This window comes from Pelecanus crispus, chromosome 12, assembly GCF_030463565.1.
Source record: "Pelecanus crispus isolate bPelCri1 chromosome 12, bPelCri1.pri, whole genome shotgun sequence".
NCBI lineage: Eukaryota > Metazoa > Chordata > Aves > Pelecaniformes > Pelecanidae > Pelecanus > Pelecanus crispus.
The window spans coordinates 22550057-22567078 of record NC_134654.1 but is presented as its reverse complement, the minus strand read 5'-3'; the positions used below and the strand labels follow the sequence as shown (position 1 = coordinate 22567078).

General features: G+C 47.6%; 3 protein-coding genes across 5 annotated transcripts in view; 1 reads left to right on the top strand and 2 right to left on the bottom strand.

The window, feature by feature from the left end:
- Positions 1 to 722: 722 nt before the first annotated feature.
- Positions 723 to 3437, bottom strand: LOC104025919 (nucleoside diphosphate kinase). The gene is made up of 5 exons (XM_075719401.1): positions 3412 to 3437; positions 2890 to 3022; positions 2235 to 2336; positions 1397 to 1509; positions 723 to 968 (listed from the first exon to the last, which is right to left on the bottom strand). The coding sequence occupies exons 2-5, from the start codon at positions 3016 to 3018 to the stop codon at positions 851 to 853; spliced, it is 462 nt and encodes a 153-aa protein (XP_075575516.1). The 5' UTR covers positions 3019 to 3022; positions 3412 to 3437; the 3' UTR covers positions 723 to 850.
- Positions 3438 to 6222: 2785 nt separating this feature from the next.
- On the bottom strand, positions 6223 to 9044 carry LOC104033984 (nucleoside diphosphate kinase). 2 transcript variants are annotated; one of them, XM_075719403.1, is made up of 5 exons: positions 9004 to 9044; positions 8130 to 8262; positions 7503 to 7604; positions 6683 to 6795; positions 6223 to 6340 (listed from the first exon to the last, which is right to left on the bottom strand). In XM_075719403.1, exons 2-5 carry the CDS (start codon positions 8256 to 8258, stop codon positions 6223 to 6225), a joined length of 462 nt encoding a protein of 153 aa, XP_075575518.1. In that variant the 5' UTR covers positions 8259 to 8262; positions 9004 to 9044. The 2 variants fall into 2 exon arrangements, with proteins under 2 accessions (XP_075575518.1, XP_009485082.1); XM_009486807.1 differs by lacking the exons at positions 6683 to 6795; positions 9004 to 9044 and having other exon boundaries at positions 6320 to 6340; positions 8130 to 8258.
- A 5148-nt stretch (positions 9045 to 14192) lies between these two features.
- The window catches only part of SPAG9 (sperm associated antigen 9), a 66107-nt gene continuing 63277 nt past the window's right edge, over positions 14193 to 17022 (top strand). For both annotated transcript variants that reach the window (XM_075720246.1, XM_075720247.1), the window contains exon 1: positions 14193 to 14498. In XM_075720246.1, coding sequence (XP_075576361.1) covers positions 14193 to 14498 — 306 coding nt within the window. The remainder of the gene's footprint in view (positions 14499 to 17022) is intronic.

Below are 17022 nucleotides of genomic sequence, written 5' to 3'. Positions count from 1 at the left end.
ATGTTACTTTCATTTTTATGAGACTGCAGATTTTCAGCATGGATGTGAAAAGCATTAAAATTATAACTTTGTGTACAAGATGAAAATAATTCACTAAATTTGCCTTTTTTACACAAAATAAAAATGTTAAAAAGTCTTTCTGAATAGTGATTGTGTTGTTTAAAAGGCATTCCTTGGCACATACATAAATGCATTCCAGCTTGTTTCTCTCCTCAGAGAATGCTGATAAAAAAAATACCCACAATTTGTAGAACCATGAATGTTTTAAGTGGGTATGTTTAGTCTGAGCACAAATAAAGCCTGAGAGGCTCTGAGCACAAGATAAGGTTTTTAATATGAGAAGAAGATAAGCATTAGATAAGCATTTAATAGAGAGCAAGCTTTGCACTTGGTCTCCTATTTCACAGCTGGTACTAATAGTTGTGTAGGGAGGGAAACTTTGTCATGGGGTAGTATCACATTTTTCTTCCAGTTCAGTTCTGCTACGTTGGAAGTAGCTCAAGCATCCCTTCAACTCTCCCTCTTCCAAGTTGGCTTTGCAACTGTAATGTACTTCAGTAGCCTTCAGCAACTTCGCAATGAACAAAAGTCACCGATACGCCTCTACGTGGAAGTTTATGTTAACTGTTCCCTCTACAAGAGGAAAATACTGAATGACTGAGTAGAATAAGTTATGTATTTGAACACAGTAGTCTGTTTTATAGTGAATGCACCACAACAAATTAGTTCATATCCATTTATTTGACAGTGCTGAAAATGACTAAGATAACCATGGTGATAATTGCTCCCAGGTCAATAGCTGGAATGAGATGATGTGTTAAGAAGGCACAATTCATTGTGGAAGCTCATTTCACTCATAGATCCAATCATGTGCACAAGATTTGAAGTCAATGAGCTCTGCAGGTTTGAACCACAGGTTGATCTCCTTCTGTGCACTTTCTACGGAGTCACTGCCGTGAATGATGTTTCTGTGGAAGGAGATAAACACATTGTTCCATATTAAAAAATACACTTTCAGCAACCTAGTAGTTCTCCATATGCAAAGACCTGGATGAAGCGTCTAGAGCTGCGAGACTACTGTTTCAGGTACAGTACTTGAATGCCCCCACTACAGGAGCTAATGAAGCCTAGCAGGGTGACTAGGGCTACTTTACTACAAGAGCCACTGCCACTGAGTGATCTTACATGAAGCTCTGACGAGGAGCTGTATTTCAAAAAAAAAAAAAAAAAAAATCAGTTTTGTACCAAGCCGTTTTCTTAAGTAGCAGTTACGGATTGTGACCTGCAAATAAAATACCATCAGACTAGGATATATACCAACAATTTTGACTTTCCACAATAAAAGACTACCAACACTGAGTTTTTCATCTCAACTGATAACAAACCAAGCACAAACCTTCCTACTTGAATGCAGAAGTCACCACGGATGGTACCAGGCTTAGAGTCGGCAGGGTTTGTTTCCCCTAGCATGACTCTCCCAGTTTTAACCACGTTGAGTCCTTCCCATACCTTAAAGAAAAACAAATCCTATTAATCAATGCTTATACAAAATACCAAAGATTAATCTTTGCTAATAACATACATGGCAAAGAAACAAGGGCTCCACCACTAAAAAGAATTATCTGGCCTAGATTCTCTCTTACGCCTGTAAAGATGGCTAGGGAAAAAACACGTAAACTGAAAGTGATTATAAAAAGGACCATTAACATTGTCACTCCAGTAAAGGAGACACTTTACCAAGTCTCAGAGTTAACTGATGTACAAGGCCAACTTTGAAACCTTTCTGTGGTGACAGGGTAAGGACAGCCTGATGAGTTGCAGGCGCTCCTAGTTAGTACATAGTCAAAATGAGACACTACTGGGGTAACTGTATTGCTTTGGGGGAGTGCAAAAAAGAATGACACAGGAGATGGGTTTCTGGGGGAGAGCCCTGGCCCTTTTTTGCCAAAAACAAGATTCTTTGGTACAGAAGACTGGCTTTCAGGAATTTTGCTTAATCCATGCTAAGCATTTTAATATGCATTTTATACTTGCACACTTTCCTTCTTCTTAATAGATAGTAACTTCTTTCTTGATTGTCTTCACTTTAATTTAGGTTTTCTTTTGCCACTATCAGAACTGGGAAGTTTGAGAAAGTGTTTCTGTAACAGTATATCTGAATATTTTAAAATAATTTACAAAGCGAGACAAATATATTCAAGAAAGCAGTCTTTAAGTAAAATCAAGCCACTTACCATGGCCACAACAGGTCCAGAGTTCATGTATTTAACCAAACCGGGGTAGAACGGTCTGTCTTTGAGGTCAATGTAATGTTGCTTGAGAAGGTCTTCAGAGGCCTTGAAAAGGACAGATGTAACATTAACTATCAAAATATCGTACCACAAAAGGTGCTGCTGCTGTAAGACGACAGCATTAGTGACTGGATTCAGCAGTCAGTCTACTGTCAACAGCTGCTGCAATGCTATTGGGGGTTTCAGCGAAAGCTCCTAATGTAAAATCAAAGGAAGGCACGACACCGCCTTTCTTTGTAGTAGTCAGTGTTGCGAGTTGTCAAAATTATTTCTTTGCATACAGCAATCCTCAGCAATAAGCCGAGTACAAGATGTCCGGATGACGTGACCCCGTACAACCTTTCAGTCAAGGTCATTTCAGCTCCCCCAGGTTGCATGAAGCCATCTGCGCAAATTCTGTTTCCTTAGGAAACGGCAGAGACCAAGCGTTTGCGGCTGACAGAAAGCTTGGCCTGGCGAACGATGCGCCGCTCCCAGCTGCTGTGCAAATCCTGCATCCGACTCCCATTCTGATGCAGGAAAAGCCGCATGAAGGTTCACAGATTTCAGCACCTGTTCCGGCAGGTGAGGGGAAGATGCCGCGGGCGCGGGGACTTACGTGCACGAACTTCATGGCCACCAGCCGGAAGCCCTTCTGCTCGAACCGCTTGATGATCTCTCCCACCAGCCCCCGCTGGACCCCGTCGGGCTTGATGGCGATGAAGGTGCGCTCGCAGTTGGCAGCCATCGCGCTGCGGGGCAGGGGGACGCGCAGGGGTGAGGCTCGGCACCGCCGCCCCCCGCCCCCGCCGCCACCGCCTCAAGGTCGGAGGGAGCCGGCGGCCGCCCCGCCATGGCGGCGCCCGGCCCGCCCCGCCCCGCCCGGGCCCACGTGGCAGCGCGCTGGCGGCGTGCCCCCCCCCCCGGCCCCGCCGCGCTCAGCCCGCGGGCCCCGCTCCCGGCCCCGCTCCCCCGCGCCGCGCCCGCCGCTCGCTGAGGCGGGGCCCGCAGGCCGCCGCCGCGCCCGGGGCTGTGGCGCCCGCTCCGCCGTCAGGCGCCCGCCGTTGCTGCGGCGCGGCCCGCGCCCCCCCGGCCTCCCCTCGCGGAGCGCAGCGCGGCGGGGGGCCGGCGCTCGCCTCACCTCGCCGGAGCTCCCGCAGCCGCTGCCGCCCGCACCGCCGCCGCCGAAGAAAGAGAAGGAGGAGGCGGGCGGTCGCCGGATCCCCCGCCCTGCGGAGAGGAGGAGCCGCCCGGCTTGCGGCGCTTGGGGGCGGGCCTGGCGGGGCTGCGGGCTCGCTTGGGCGCCAGCCCGCGCTGCCGGCTGCGGGCCGGGCCGGCCGGCGGGAGGCTCCCGCTGCGCTCTGGGCTCCCGCTGCGCTCTGGGCTCCCGCTGCGCTCCCGCTGCGCTCTGGGCTCCCGCTGCGCTCTGGGCTCCCGCTGCGCTCTGGGCTCCCTCTGGGCTCCCCCTGGGCTCCCGCTGGGCTCCCGCTGCGCTCTGGGCTCCCGCTGGGCTCTGGGCTCCCTCTGGGCTCCCCCTGGGCTCCCCCTGGGCTCCCGCTGCGCTCCCTCAGCGCCCGGCCCGGCTGCCGCCGAGCCCCCGCCGCGCCTGGCAGCCGGCCCGGCTCGGGCCCTCGGGGGCCGGGAGCAGCTGCCGGGCCGTGCCGGGCCGTGCCGTGCCGTGCCGTGCCGTGCCGTGCCGAGCGGGCAGCGGCACCTGTCGCCTTCGCCTCCTGGGAGGGTTACCAGCTTCCCGTTGCAGCGACGGGGGCGTCAGCCTTTTCCACAGTGAAAAGACTAAGGATGTTTAACTGTACTAAGTGATTTTTTACCGAGATTTTTTCCTCGCTTTGCTATGTTCAGAGATGCCCCTGCAGCCTGCTAACCGCCAACCTAGCTTAAGCGAAGCAGCGTGCCTCACAGCTGTTGAGATTCTATTTCTCACAGAAAAGCGATGTAGGATCTGCAAGCCAGGCAAGTTATCGGTGATATTTCTGTTGTTGGGATATGGGAAGATGAAGCTGCAAACTGTCAAAGCGCAGGTGTAAAACTCCACAGTCCCTGGACCTGCATCGCCATGAGAATTAGGAGCGAGTGTTGCTACTTCTTATTATGTTTACTACTTGGTACTTTACTAATTTACAAAACACGTTTTATCTTCCCGCACTAGTTATAATCTTATACCATCGCTGCAATTCCAATACTAAAGAAATACCCTCTGCAGTACTTATGCAGTCTCCCATTGCCGAGCCGCTTGCAATTAGTGAAGCTGGACACGGTCACTCGGGCGCCTCGGATGTGCAGGAGTACTGCAGCTCTTCCGAGAGATGGCTGCCCTCTACCTCCTCTCAGTCTAAACGCATTAGAAATACTAATCAGTAGCTTTCTGACAACCCCCACATCTCCAGATAACCCAAATTTCTCTGTTTTGTAGTAAAACAAATCAAAAAAAGTAAAGCAAATCAAGAAAGAGGAACCTCAAGTAATCCTTCAAGCAAAAATGGAACTGGAGACTACTCATCTTGTGCACAGGTTTGTCACATGTTCCCTTTTCTTTAACTTAATTACTTAATTATTTATGTTCTATAGCACTGAATATTTTCAGAAGAGAAAACTCAGTTCGGTAGTTAGGGAATTTGTTCCCTCTCCTTATAGTCATTAATTAGCTCTAAGACAATATAATGAAAACTTCCTTTCTTTCACTTCAGAAATATCAAATGTGGATATTTTCATAGGAGTTAGATATTTTCATAAAGTATCATAAGCATTGAATTCGACATTCATTGCACAGTTTAGTATTTGAAAGAAGAACTCGCTATAGGAAAACAATCTAGGAGACTGAACAACTAATTTAAGGAAACTCTTGCTTTTAATGAATACAATGTTGCAGGTAAATAACTACATAATATTGACCCCAACACATTTCTTGTTCCTTGTCCAGAACAGCTAGTGAATATTTGTTGTTAAAATTTCTACAGGAGGCTGATAGTTTCCTCTGATAGAAGCAGACACCTCTACTGAGATACATTTAGTGTTATTATGACTATTTCTTTACATGATTAAATAAATAAAAATGCTACAGTCACTTCTGAAATACCTTATCCAAGAACAGCTTGCTTTGTAGTTCCAACTATTAGGGAAAGAACAGAAATGAGAACACAGCTAAATTATCAGCTGTTCAGTCAGTAAAGCAAACATCACTGTTGGTCAGTGCCACGTCAGAGGACTGCTACAGTAAAGTGGCTGAAGGTAGATCTCCCTCACCCATCCTCACATTAATCTTCTTTTCACATAAAAGGGCATTTCAGAAAGCCTGGCCTATTAATCCTTCCTTAAAATGCTAAATAAATCCCATGTGGGGGAAAAAAAAGCAAGTTGAAACAGTGTCAGTCTAGAGGAAAGTTCTCATTTTAATCAAAGCCATGCTCTGTGGCATGCTCTCCAGCACATTCTGGAGAGAGAAACAAATAAGCTTTTTTCCTACAGCCGTTTTGGGCATGGGGATTTGCTTGATACCAAGTTCAATCCTCAACATCTGGGCACACTGTCAAAATATTTACATACCACCAGTTGTCCCCTAACATTTTAACAACATTAACCTTTGACACTGAGCCATTTGTGTATTTATTTACCGAATAAATTTTTACCGGATTTTTTTCTATTTACCAAAATACCCTCTTTGACTAGAGGAAAATACATGCATTATATGCTCTGGGTTTTAATCTCGTATTGCTCACCCCCAGAAGCAGCTTTTTAACAGTACAATTCCATCTATAACTTGACAGCTTTTTAACCAAAGTGGCAGCAAATGCTGACTCTATTTAATATTCACAACAGAGCAATCTCACAGATTTCTGAGACAGGTTTCTACCAGGTTATGTGAAGGGCTTTGAAATAGTTAGAAGCTAGCAGCTGTTTACAGACAGTAAGGATTTCAGAAGGTGTAGGTTCAGTTTTACTCATAGATCCATTCATGAGCACAGCTTCTGTAATCAACCAGTTCTTCAGGAGCGAACCATAAATTGATCTCTGTCTCAGCACTTTCTACAGAATCACTTCCATGAATGATGTTCCTAGGAAAAGAAAAGGTGGATATAAAAGTAATATAATCCTCAAACTCAAAGCAAAGCAAGCTTTGTTTTTTTTTGAAGTGGTCTCCATTATGGAGAGAAGTTGTAAGTAATTGTAAAGTAGTAATAGGCACAGAGTATGCAGTCCCAGCTTTGCTCATCGTTTTTGTTAATGGGGAAAACCACAGCTCGACTTCCATCTTTAGATCGTAACATTACATGGGCGCACAGAACGGCAGCTCTGTGCACAAGACAGAGAAGAATGGAGCACAGTTTCTATATATATCATGACATACCACTGGACATTTAGCGTCTTTAGGTGATATCAATAGTTTCAAAATATACCTCCCAACTTGAACGCAGAGGTCACCACGAATAGTGCCAGGCTTTGAATCGAATGGATTAGTTTCCCCCAGCATCACTCTTCCAGTCTTAACCACATTAAGACCTTCCCACACCTTAAAAAAAAAAGAAAATCCATTGAGATTATTAAATCTTAGTGGCAGATACAGTAGCAAGAGTTAATCATACCTTCCAGAATTACACAATGCTGTCCATCATGGCACAGATCACCATCCGAATATTCCTCATAACAAGACATATATTATCTGCAATTTTTCTGTCAGATTCTTGAAGCATCTGTTGAAGTTCTCTCCTTCTGCACAATACCTCTCCCCACCAAGGACAGGAAGAGAGCGATTTTAAATCTCAGTATGGTAAACAGCCTTACAAAGCTGACTGCTCACTATCAAGGAAAAAAAGAGAAAATCCCTTCTAATGAAGTTAGACTGAAGAAGTTTTTCGAAGTTTCTATAGCTTAGGAGTATAGTAAAAATATTCTACCATCATTTTTCAGCTTGCTTAATACATGGCATTCCATAGTAGGTTTTTTGTGCAGGTTTACTCTTTCTCAAAGTCCCAGCTTTGGTTCCCCCTTTACCCCTGCCCTCTTCATCAACATAGTGACTCAAAGGAGAGAAAGATTGTGAAAAAAGGTTAAAGAAAAAGGAGTTACCAGCACATCTTCCTAATTACAGCATCTGAATCTAGGTTTTAAAGTTCTTTTAAAAGAAGTAAACTAGAATTTCATAGGTAACACAGTCTTATTGCAGGGAAGACAATCAGTATATTTTTCTTAGCCGAGCTTCTGTTTTTTAGAACTCACCATAGCTACAACAGGTCCAGAGTGCATATACTGCACCAGACCATCATAGAACGGCCGGTCTTTTAGGTCAATGTAGTGTTCTCTCAGAAGGTCTTCAGAGGCCTGCATTAAAAACCAACCAACCAAACAAAAAAAAGCTTACTGTAAGACCTTAAGAGCATACTGAAATCACATAGATTAACCACAGAGCACTATTAATCCTAAAACTTGCACGCACTTGGAAATTCAGCGTTTCTAGCATCTTCCTAGAAGTACTTTTGGTTGATGTGAATTTGAATTGTTTGCTTTAACCACAGCTGAACTTAGAAAAGCATCTTTTGCCAATACAGACAGCTGATGTGACCTGCTATTTGTTGAAGATATTTATTAGGTATAGGATGCACCTAAAAGAATATTCTCTTCAGACTAAGCATATCAAGTTACTAAAATTAGCACGCTTAGCAAGTCTAAAGCATTTAGCCAGAGCTGGGAACTGGAACTTTTCCAAAATATCCAAAATATTCAAAGACTTCTCAAAATTTCAGGTTTAATTGTTCTGAAGACTACAGCTGTCATTACAGCATGCTGCTCTATTTTAAAGCTGCATTTTATGTGAAAAAGGAGACATACGAATTAAGGAAAGCTTACATGCATTAATTTCATGGCCACCAGTTTGAAACCTTTCTGTTCAAACCGCTTGATAATTTCTCCCACCAGTCCCCGCTGGACTCCGTCAGGCTTGATGGCGATGAAGGTGCGCTCGGAGATAGAAGCCATCGTCCTGATGAGGAGGGGAATAAAAGTCATTATTCCAGGCCCAGCAGGCAAGCGCAAGCACAGCCCTGTATCCCATGTAATATCAGCTATTATTATAATTAAATCGGCCACATCTGAAGGTCATCCGCCCATGATCTGCACGGATTTGCGAAATCAATCACCGTACACGGGTTTTCACAAGTGCTACAGAAGTAAGTTTAAAACGATAACAACGTGCCACGTGTGGAAACAAGCAATTAGCAAGTATCGGAAGCAAAAAAGCTTGAAGTGGAATGGGAGGTGAAGACGGTCACGGATACATCCCGGAGTGCAGCGTGGGAGGCCGCCGCCCGCCACTGAGGGCAAAGCAGGCTGAATAAATCCCTGCGCATCATTTCCATCTGCAAACCAATAGCACCGGTTTGGGCTGGGGTTTTTGGGGAACACTGCCGTGCTGCGGGGGTGCGCACAGGCGCGTGCAGAGGCACGCGCACCCGCGGCGGCGGGGGAAGCCCACCCGGGGCGGCCGTGGCGGGGCGCCCCGCGGGACGCGGCCCCGCCGGTGCCGTTTCAGCGCTGCAGGCGGGCGCGGGCGCGGGCGCGGCTCGGGGTTTGGCCCCGGCCCGCGGTGAGGGCAGGCGGGTCGGCCCTTCCCGCCGCCCCTGTGCCCCGCGGGACCGGGGGTTGCCCGGACCGGGTGACCCCCGCCCCCGCCCCGCCGCCCCTTTTCTCCCCAGCCGCGCCCCGCTGCCGCCGCCCGCCTCACCTGCTGGCCCGGCCCGCTCTGCCGGCCCGTGGCGGCGGCCGCTGCCGCCAAGCCGCGGCTCAGCCCCGGGCCGCCCCCGCCGGCCGCGCCCCCGCCGGCCGGCCCGTTGCCATGGCGACGGCGCGGCCTCCCGCCGGCAGGGGGCGCCGCCGCCCGCCCCGGCCCCCGCCGCCCCCCGCGCCTGGGGCCCCGCAGCCCTCCCGGAGCTCGCCCCGGTGCGGCCCGCACCTCTGCTCCTAATCCGCTAATGGGATTTGGTTCCCTGTTCCCTCTTCATCGCCCGCCGGCGGCCCCGGCCTCTTCATCCCACCCGCCCCCGTCCCCCACAGCCCGCACCGAGGCTCAGCGCCGAGCTCGGAGGTTCGCTGCCGCTTTGCACCGTCGCCCACCGAGCCCCTCTCCCCCGAGCCACCTGAAGCGGGGACGCGAGGGAAATGCCTTTCTTAAGCGCTTAAGCCTTAGCTGCTGAATCTCAGTTTTTCCTTAACAAAAGGCACGCAAAATTATTTAAGTAAAAGTCTTATTATCATACTGTTCTGTTTTCTTTACATTTCCTCTTTAAAGGCTTTTTTTTTCTTCTTTTTTTTCTGGTTATACTATTTTACATCTCCGAGTCAAAACACCCTTCAACAATTCACCACTTAAGTGTTTTGCCTTGAGGATTTTATTCCCTTCGAGATATCTGAGGATGTAACATCTGGACGCCCAAGTTCTTCCGCTCTCAGCATGTCCTGCTGAAAGGAAATCCGTGCTTGTCCTGGTTTTGTTCCTCAGACTGGGATGAACTTCCTGGGCTCTACTCCTCGGCTCTGCTTGAAAGCAAAATAATGTGGATTTCACTTCCCTCTGGGCAGGACTTAGCTGCTGCTTAACAGGGATAAGTTCAGCTTTTTGATAGCATGAATTTCCTTACTTGGGATCCCTTTTCTTTGCTACAATCCATCACACATCCGCGTCTCACCTTTAGTTCTGCTGGGAGAATCTAGATCTGACATAAGCATCTATTCAAACAGCCTGTTCACTGGTGTTCAGGGGTGTTTTTTTTCCAGGTATCATCACACTGTGATGTACTCATTTTTCCAAGATCTCTGATTCAATGAAAGATGTTTAAAAAACCACAGCATTGTATATGCTAGCAAGTCCCCCTTGAAGTTATTTTGGACTTAGAATTTCTGAGTATTCTCCTGATATTATCAATCCACTATATTCTGTTGTTTCAATACACATTTATTTAAGATGTTTCATAGTACTATTACAAACTCTAATGCTGCAATCCCCACCAAGGCTAAATCATATCTAAAAATAGAAAACGGTCTCCAGAAACAGAACGTTTAGAAAAATATTCACTTAAAAGCAGCAATAGGACATCTATTTACAGCCTTGCTAAAACTATGTCGTTTAGCGATTAAAGCTTAGGACTTGCCATAAGGTGGGCAAGCACTATTTGCAGCTTTACCATAGGACTGCTGTGTGATCTTTGCCAAGTCTTTTAACCTCATTAAATAAGGGTCGTCTTTGTCACTTCTGAGATTAATCCATGCTTAGCAGAGCGTGTTGTGCATCATATAGTACATAAAACACCACAGAAGCATTATTCCGTGTTATTTTTAATGTATAAATGAGCAGCATTTTTGCTGGTTGAAAATTCTACCAAAATTACCAAATTACATTGATGATTACATGTTTACCTAAAATGCAAAGAAGTAGACAGTCTAGACAAATAATTTCCAAAAAACGCACTCATCATGGGAAGAGAAAGTAAACACCTTCGAAGTCTTCAGTGAGTGAACTAAGCATAATTATTGAGCTCAAGCCATTTACACGTTACTTAAAACCAGTAGAGATTTTTAAAACAGGTCTGAGGCAAAAGACTGACTGTGAATGTCTCCAAATTTCACAAGAATTTAAACATAGCTCCTAGCTTTGCCGGTTTAGCCCCAGCTTTATAATGATCTCAGCTAACACCCTATATCTGTACCACTCAGAACATCTGCGGAGTTCTCACCGGGAATCGCATTTTTGTGCTGTGCACCTCTTGCTCCTTATAACCAGACTCCTAAGTCTGGCATGTTTCGTTGCTCGTGGCTATACTACTCTTCATTTAGCTAAGTATCACTATGATTCCTCTGGTTTTAGCTTGACTTTTGTTGCGCTTTAAGATCTAAAGCACCATAGAATTAAGCTTTTACAAAAATTTCTTCCTCTGGGTAAAGTCCCAGTTAAGCTCTTCTCACCCCATAGCAATTCAAGGGCTAATTTTCTTCCCTGGTAAATTGCAAATCAATTTACTTTCAAATAAACTCTTATTTCTAGGGATAGGGAATATAATTTTTCTTATTATCCAGAAAACTAATTTCTTTTTCAGGCAGTTCTTTCCCCAAGAGTGTGAATTGCATTTTACTCTAGTAGTTACCAGAGCCAGACACTGCTTTCACGCTACCAGGACAATACTATCAGGTTTCTTTGTGCTGTTTCATATGCTTGATTAGTTTACTAAATTGACTGGCCATCAAAGTCCCTTAATCTCCTGGCAAACAACTAGGATATAATTCCATAACTTGTTCTATTTTTAATCCATCCCTGCGTTTCTGATCTCACGCTAACTGCAAGGTGCACATCATGAAACGCAGTCACAGTGGTAAGACTTGTCAATAAGATACATTTTTACAGCACATGAAACTTGGCTCCCAGGTAATTTTTCTCATGTTTGTCTTTTTAAATACTTCATTTATCCACGTTAGAACCCCCCCAGGTGACTAGAAATAACACACGAGCACAAATGACTCTCTTCTACCTGTACTCATCAGTCTGACTGCAACTCCAGTGGCAGCAGCCTGCCTGTTCAGTGACAGACTTGCTCCAGCTGTGAAAGAAAACCCCATCTATCAATTTTGCTAATAGAACCAGGATAAAAATAGTATATCCTCAGAAACCATTTCCCTTAAAGGCTGTCAGCAGACACCTTGACCCATTTTTGCCATCTGTCAGAACGTACATCTTTTGAGATAATGTATTTGTGCAATTTGCCAGGTATGATGGCAATAACTATAAAACTCTATATAAAGAAAAGGATCTCTGCTACAATTCAAGACGATTAGTATTTTTATCCTCACAATAATCTGCAGTTATTTAGAGCTGTCCTCACATTATGCAGTATTATGCATGAATAATGTGGCGAGGTCTACGCTAAAAATCCACTGCAATTAGATATGGCCTGCCAACCTCGTCCTGAGAGCAGAACGCAGTTACGTCGCAACTTTGGCTGTTTGTAGTCTTCCTACAGGATTTATTCAGGCTCAGGAAAAAAAAAAACACAAGTCAGTAACGCCCACCCCAAAGAGGGTGTCTTCCGCAATACAGACAACTGAGGCAAATGGGAAACTATCTATGACCTAAAGGGAGAAAGAAATTCTGAAAGATAGCTTCCCTCAACACTCCTGCATCAAGTCAAGATCGTAATCCATGGCAGACAGCAAGCAAGCACAGAGAAGTCGCATTCTCAGTGGACAACAGATGGAAACATGAAAAAAAAAATCTTTTCATAGGGATCGTTTCCAATAATTTAAATGAAGACTTCACTTGAGGAGATTTGAGTAGGAAAGTACATGTTGTGTCTTTTTTTTTTAATTATTTTTTAGCTAAAATGATGTAATTTTTTGGTCACAATTAAAAGGCAAAAAGGTTTTCTTTCCTTTTGCTGTGTTTATAAATAAATTTGTACTTTAACTGCCTATGCCCTGGCTGCACTATGCTAAACATTAGCTTAGGAGGATGATGTCTAAACAGAACTCACATGAAAATCCAATATACGGGGCTGAAGTCTTTTCTTGTCATTCCCGCGCAGACCCACTAGCTTAGTACCTAAAAAGACAACGCAGCGTATGCATTTAAAGCACAGCTACTGTCTCAGAATCAGTCCAAATGAGAGCAAACAATACCGTGCAAACCTCTGCTGCTCTCCAGTGGAAACTAATGCAATCACCACAGAAAGTTCTGCTATTTCTCAAGCTTTTTCATTTTTTAAAATGCTCATTTCTTTGTTCCTGTACTGCCACTAGGCCGCCTGGTTCCTTAGCTCCCTTGCACATAAAATACTTTTACTTAATGAAAAATAGTGATTTCCCCAAATACGAATCGTATGATAAAAATGCGGAATGCGAAGCAACTCTAAAGCTTTTCAATCTCAGCAGACGTTTTCAAATTTACACTGAATGTCTAGAATAGCTCACGTTGTCCCCACGATGAAACACGTAATCCGGACTGGAATTTGGTGTTCCAAATCCTAGGAAAACCAATGTCCTTCAGCAAGTGCACGACGCTTTCTAAGTTGCGTTAGTGCTAATAACACAGGATTTCTGATAGTAGTTTATCTGGGGACCTTGCTAGAAATAAGAAGTCTTTTTAGCTGACCCAGTGACCCAAGCAGGGGTTGGGAGCTGCCAAGTCCTAAAATCTAGTTTTAGCTCTGTCAGGCTTCCCTAAGTGAACCACTTGATCTATTTACGCCTCTGTGGGTGCAACAGATAAATAATAACGTGAACTGCCAGCCAGCATCTCCTTCGACCTCCTGCTCCGAGAGAGGAAGACGAACTGTGCCGTCCCTCGGGCTCGCCGCCCGCCTGCCCGCTGCCCCGGCCGCAGGGGCACGGGAGGCCGCCTCCACGGGCGGCTGGCTCCCCGCAGGGGCTCGGCCCGCGGGCCTCGGCGCCGCCTCTCCCGCTCCGCAACCCCACCGGCCGCCTCCCCGCCCCGGGGCCGGCGCGGCCTACGCCTCTCCCCTCAGGCGAACGGCCCGGCAGCGCTCCGCCCCCAGCGCCGGGCGCCTCGGCTTGCGCTCCGCTGACGGGCAGCGGGCAGCGGGCAGCGGGCAGCGGGCCCCGGCCCCGGCCCCGGCCCCGGCGGGAGGCGAGGAGCGGCCCAGCGGGCCACCGAGGCCGCCATGGCCGCCGCCGGCCCCGCGCTCCCCGCCAGGCTCCGCCCCCCGCCCCGCCCCGCCCCTCCCGCGTGACGCGACGGCCCCGCCCCGGCGCGGCGGGTGAGGTCAGTGCCGTGCGCCAGGGCCGCTCTCCGCCCCCCGCCGCCCCGGCTGCAGGCGAGGCCCCGCCGCAGAGGGAGGAGGAGGCGCCGGGAGCGCGCTGAGCCGCTGCCGCCCCGCCGGGCCCCGAGAGGGAAGGCGCTCGCCGGCAGCCATGGAGCTGGCGGACGGCGTGGTGTACCAGGAGGACCCCGGCGGCCCCGGCCCCGCCATGATGTCGGAGCGGGTGTCGGGGCTGGCGGGCTCCATCTACCGCGAGTTCGAGCGGCTCATCGGGCGCTACGACGAGGAGGTGGTGGCCGAGCTGATGCCGCTGGTGGTGGCCGTCCTGGAGAACCTGGACTCGGTGTGCGCCCACAGCCAGGAGACCAGCGTGGAGCTGGAGCTGCTGCGGGACGACAACGAGCAGCTCCTCACGCAGTACGAGCGGGAGAAGGCGCTGCGCAAGCAGGCCGAGGAGGTGAGGGCGGGCGCCGGGCCCAGGGGCCGAGGCGGGAGCGGAGCCGGTGGAGGGCGGGGGCCCGTTCCCGAGGCGGGCGGCGGCTCTGGGCTTCCTCCGTGGGGGCGGGGGGACTTCCTGCCCTCGGCGGCGGCCGGGCCGCCTCCCTCGGGGCCGCCGAGGACGGGGTGCTTGCGGCCCCTGGGCCCGGGGTGCCCCGCGGCCCGGCGGGGGCTCCTGCCGGCCCCCACGAAGGGAGGCCCGGGGGGGGCGGGGGGGGGGGGCTCCTGTCTGAGGGGCCGGGAGGCACCGGGTGAGGGGGTCAGGTCGCGGCGTGTTTCTGGGAGGAGGGCGGGCGGGGAGCGCTCCGTCCCTGCCTGCTCCGCTCGCTTGGCCTCCGGCGCCTCGGAGGAGCTGGGGCCGGGCTGCGGGCTGTGCCCGGGGCGCTGCGGGCGCAGCCGGTGGCGGAGCTCAGCCCTGCGCGCCCCAGCCCTCTCCCCGGCGCGGCCCTTCAAGGACTCTCCCGAAGCGCGGGCCTTCCGCTCGCCCGGTCCGGAGAAGGCGAGCAGCACCGCTTCGCAGAGCAAACACGGAGCCCTGTACTGACTGCTCCGCTCTTTCACTTTCCCTCTGGATTCTCTCCGTGGCAGGAGGTGGATAGACCATTGCAGATCAGTTGTAGACGGTACTTACAAAAAATAGCGAGGAGGTATTGTAAAAAAAAAAAAAAAAAAAAACAAAACCCAAATGCCATCTAGACTGTAGTTCTTCAAAGTTGGTGCATAAAAGCTGCAGTCAGCAACAGGTGGTGCAGACTGTTCAACGACATAAACTCTGACTTAGGATGTTACTCCAAAAATTAAAAGAAAAATCTTAGAATTTCTTCAGCGTAAATAAGCTTGTGAAGCATTATTTTCCGCAAGATTATAAAGCGATACAATAGAAGGCGGCTGTGCGGGATAACTTCCTCCGGCTCATTGTCTCACCAAACTCCTGTAGGAAATTGGATTGACAGCATTATCTGTAATAGAACAAGCCATCTTATAAGTCTATTTCCAGACTTTGTGTCGTGTGCTTATCTCTGTCGTTGTGCTTACCATCTAAATTTTCCAAAAATCAGAAAAATAACGACACTGAGGGTGAAGGCAATATTGACAACAAAAACTTAATTTGAAAAACCTTAGCCCTGTACAAATATTTGTATACATTATGGTTATAAGTGAGTGAAAAATGTTGTCTGCAAGTTGTTCCAGGACTTCGGTAGTTTGCTGCAAAGTAATGTGGTGTGAATGGTGTCCCCCAAACTCTTGGACCAACAGACTGCTCATCCTCCTTGTCAAAATGTACTTGTTTGACAGGGCTTTATGGACCTCAGTCAGTGAACTATTGCCATAAAGACTTAATCACTACTTCTGACACAAGCTGCATGTAAAAGGCTTTTTCAGAAAACATGTTGTATTTTTATTAAGCGAGTAAGAGACTAATAAATGTTTTCTGAACTAATTCATGAGAAAATCAATCGGGCTTGAAACACAGGCAGCATTTGCCAGATTGGAAAAAGTGGGCCATGGGCAGCAGAACAGAAACCATAACAATATGATGAAATAGAATATGGTATTAACTGTGTTATTGTGGCTTTTCAGGAGCTGTACATACTTATGTTGGTAGCATGCTTCGCTGCGATCTCCATTTCTTTGTGTCATGATAAATTAACTTGAGGGAACAAGGATTATGTAGTCTAAAAACTAGTACTCATGCTGCAAGACAGTTTACTGATGCTTTCCAAAGTGCAACTAGATCAGAGACCATATTTTCAATTGTAAGCGCGAAGGTCATCTTTTTGGTTATGCTGTACATATGTGAAAATGTCTGTCACAGATAAAGCATGGTATGTTCATGAGAGGTACACGTTTTATTTGGACTTGATTGTTACAACCATTTTTTTTTGAATGTTGAGATAATCTGATGGGTGCAGTACAGTTGAAACAAAAGGGGGGAATGTGAATATAGCACTATTTTTCTCGGACAACAAGTTACTGGCTTAGGGCTTTTCTTTGATTGTGGAGGTTGCTTGTGTAATCTGATAGCAAAATGGAGAATTTTGAGCTACTGAGTTTAATATTCCGTATCATCTGTTCTGACTGTCCTGAAGAATTAGCATATCTTCTTTTGCTTTCTGCTTGCTGTTGTAGGAATTCTTATTTGCAGTAGTATCTTGATGAATATTAATGGTTTGCTATTTGAATAGGAATCTCCTTATACCATTGTCCTAATTTGCCTCCTTTATTTCCTTTCCTTAAGAAGCATTACTAAAGAAACATCTTGAAAGTTGTTGCCTGTGGACTTATGTTATAGTGACTTTAAAAAAAAAAAAAAAGATGATTTCAGAAGTTCTGGGCCTACTTCTCAGTCCTCTAGGTAACAGCCATGATCTTTTTAATTGCTATGAAGTCACTTGTCTGACTTTTAATATGGTACGTTTTGTGATACAGCTAAAGAAATAGAGGAACCAGCTATTCTGCTGTTCTGCTTACAGTTCTGCATA

Coding starts and splice junctions, on each gene's coding strand:
- LOC104025919 (XM_075719401.1), bottom strand. CDS start 3,018: ATGGCTGCCAACTGCGAGCGCACCTTCATCGCCATCAAGCCCGACGGG. Junction 1,510..2,234: donor CTGGACCTGTTGTGGCCATG/GTAAGTGGCTTG, acceptor TTTTTCTTTAAG/GTATGGGAAGGACTCAACGT. Junction 969..1,396: donor TTCTGCATTCAAGTAGGAAG/GTTTGTGCTTGG, acceptor CTCCTTCCACAG/AAACATCATTCACGGCAGTG.
- LOC104033984 (XM_075719403.1), bottom strand. CDS start 8,258: ATGGCTTCTATCTCCGAGCGCACCTTCATCGCCATCAAGCCTGACGGA. Junction 6,796..7,502: donor CTGGACCTGTTGTAGCTATG/GTGAGTTCTAAA, acceptor TTTTTTTTTAAG/GTGTGGGAAGGTCTTAATGT. Junction 6,341..6,682: donor CTCTGCGTTCAAGTTGGGAG/GTATATTTTGAA, acceptor TTCTTTTCCTAG/GAACATCATTCATGGAAGTG.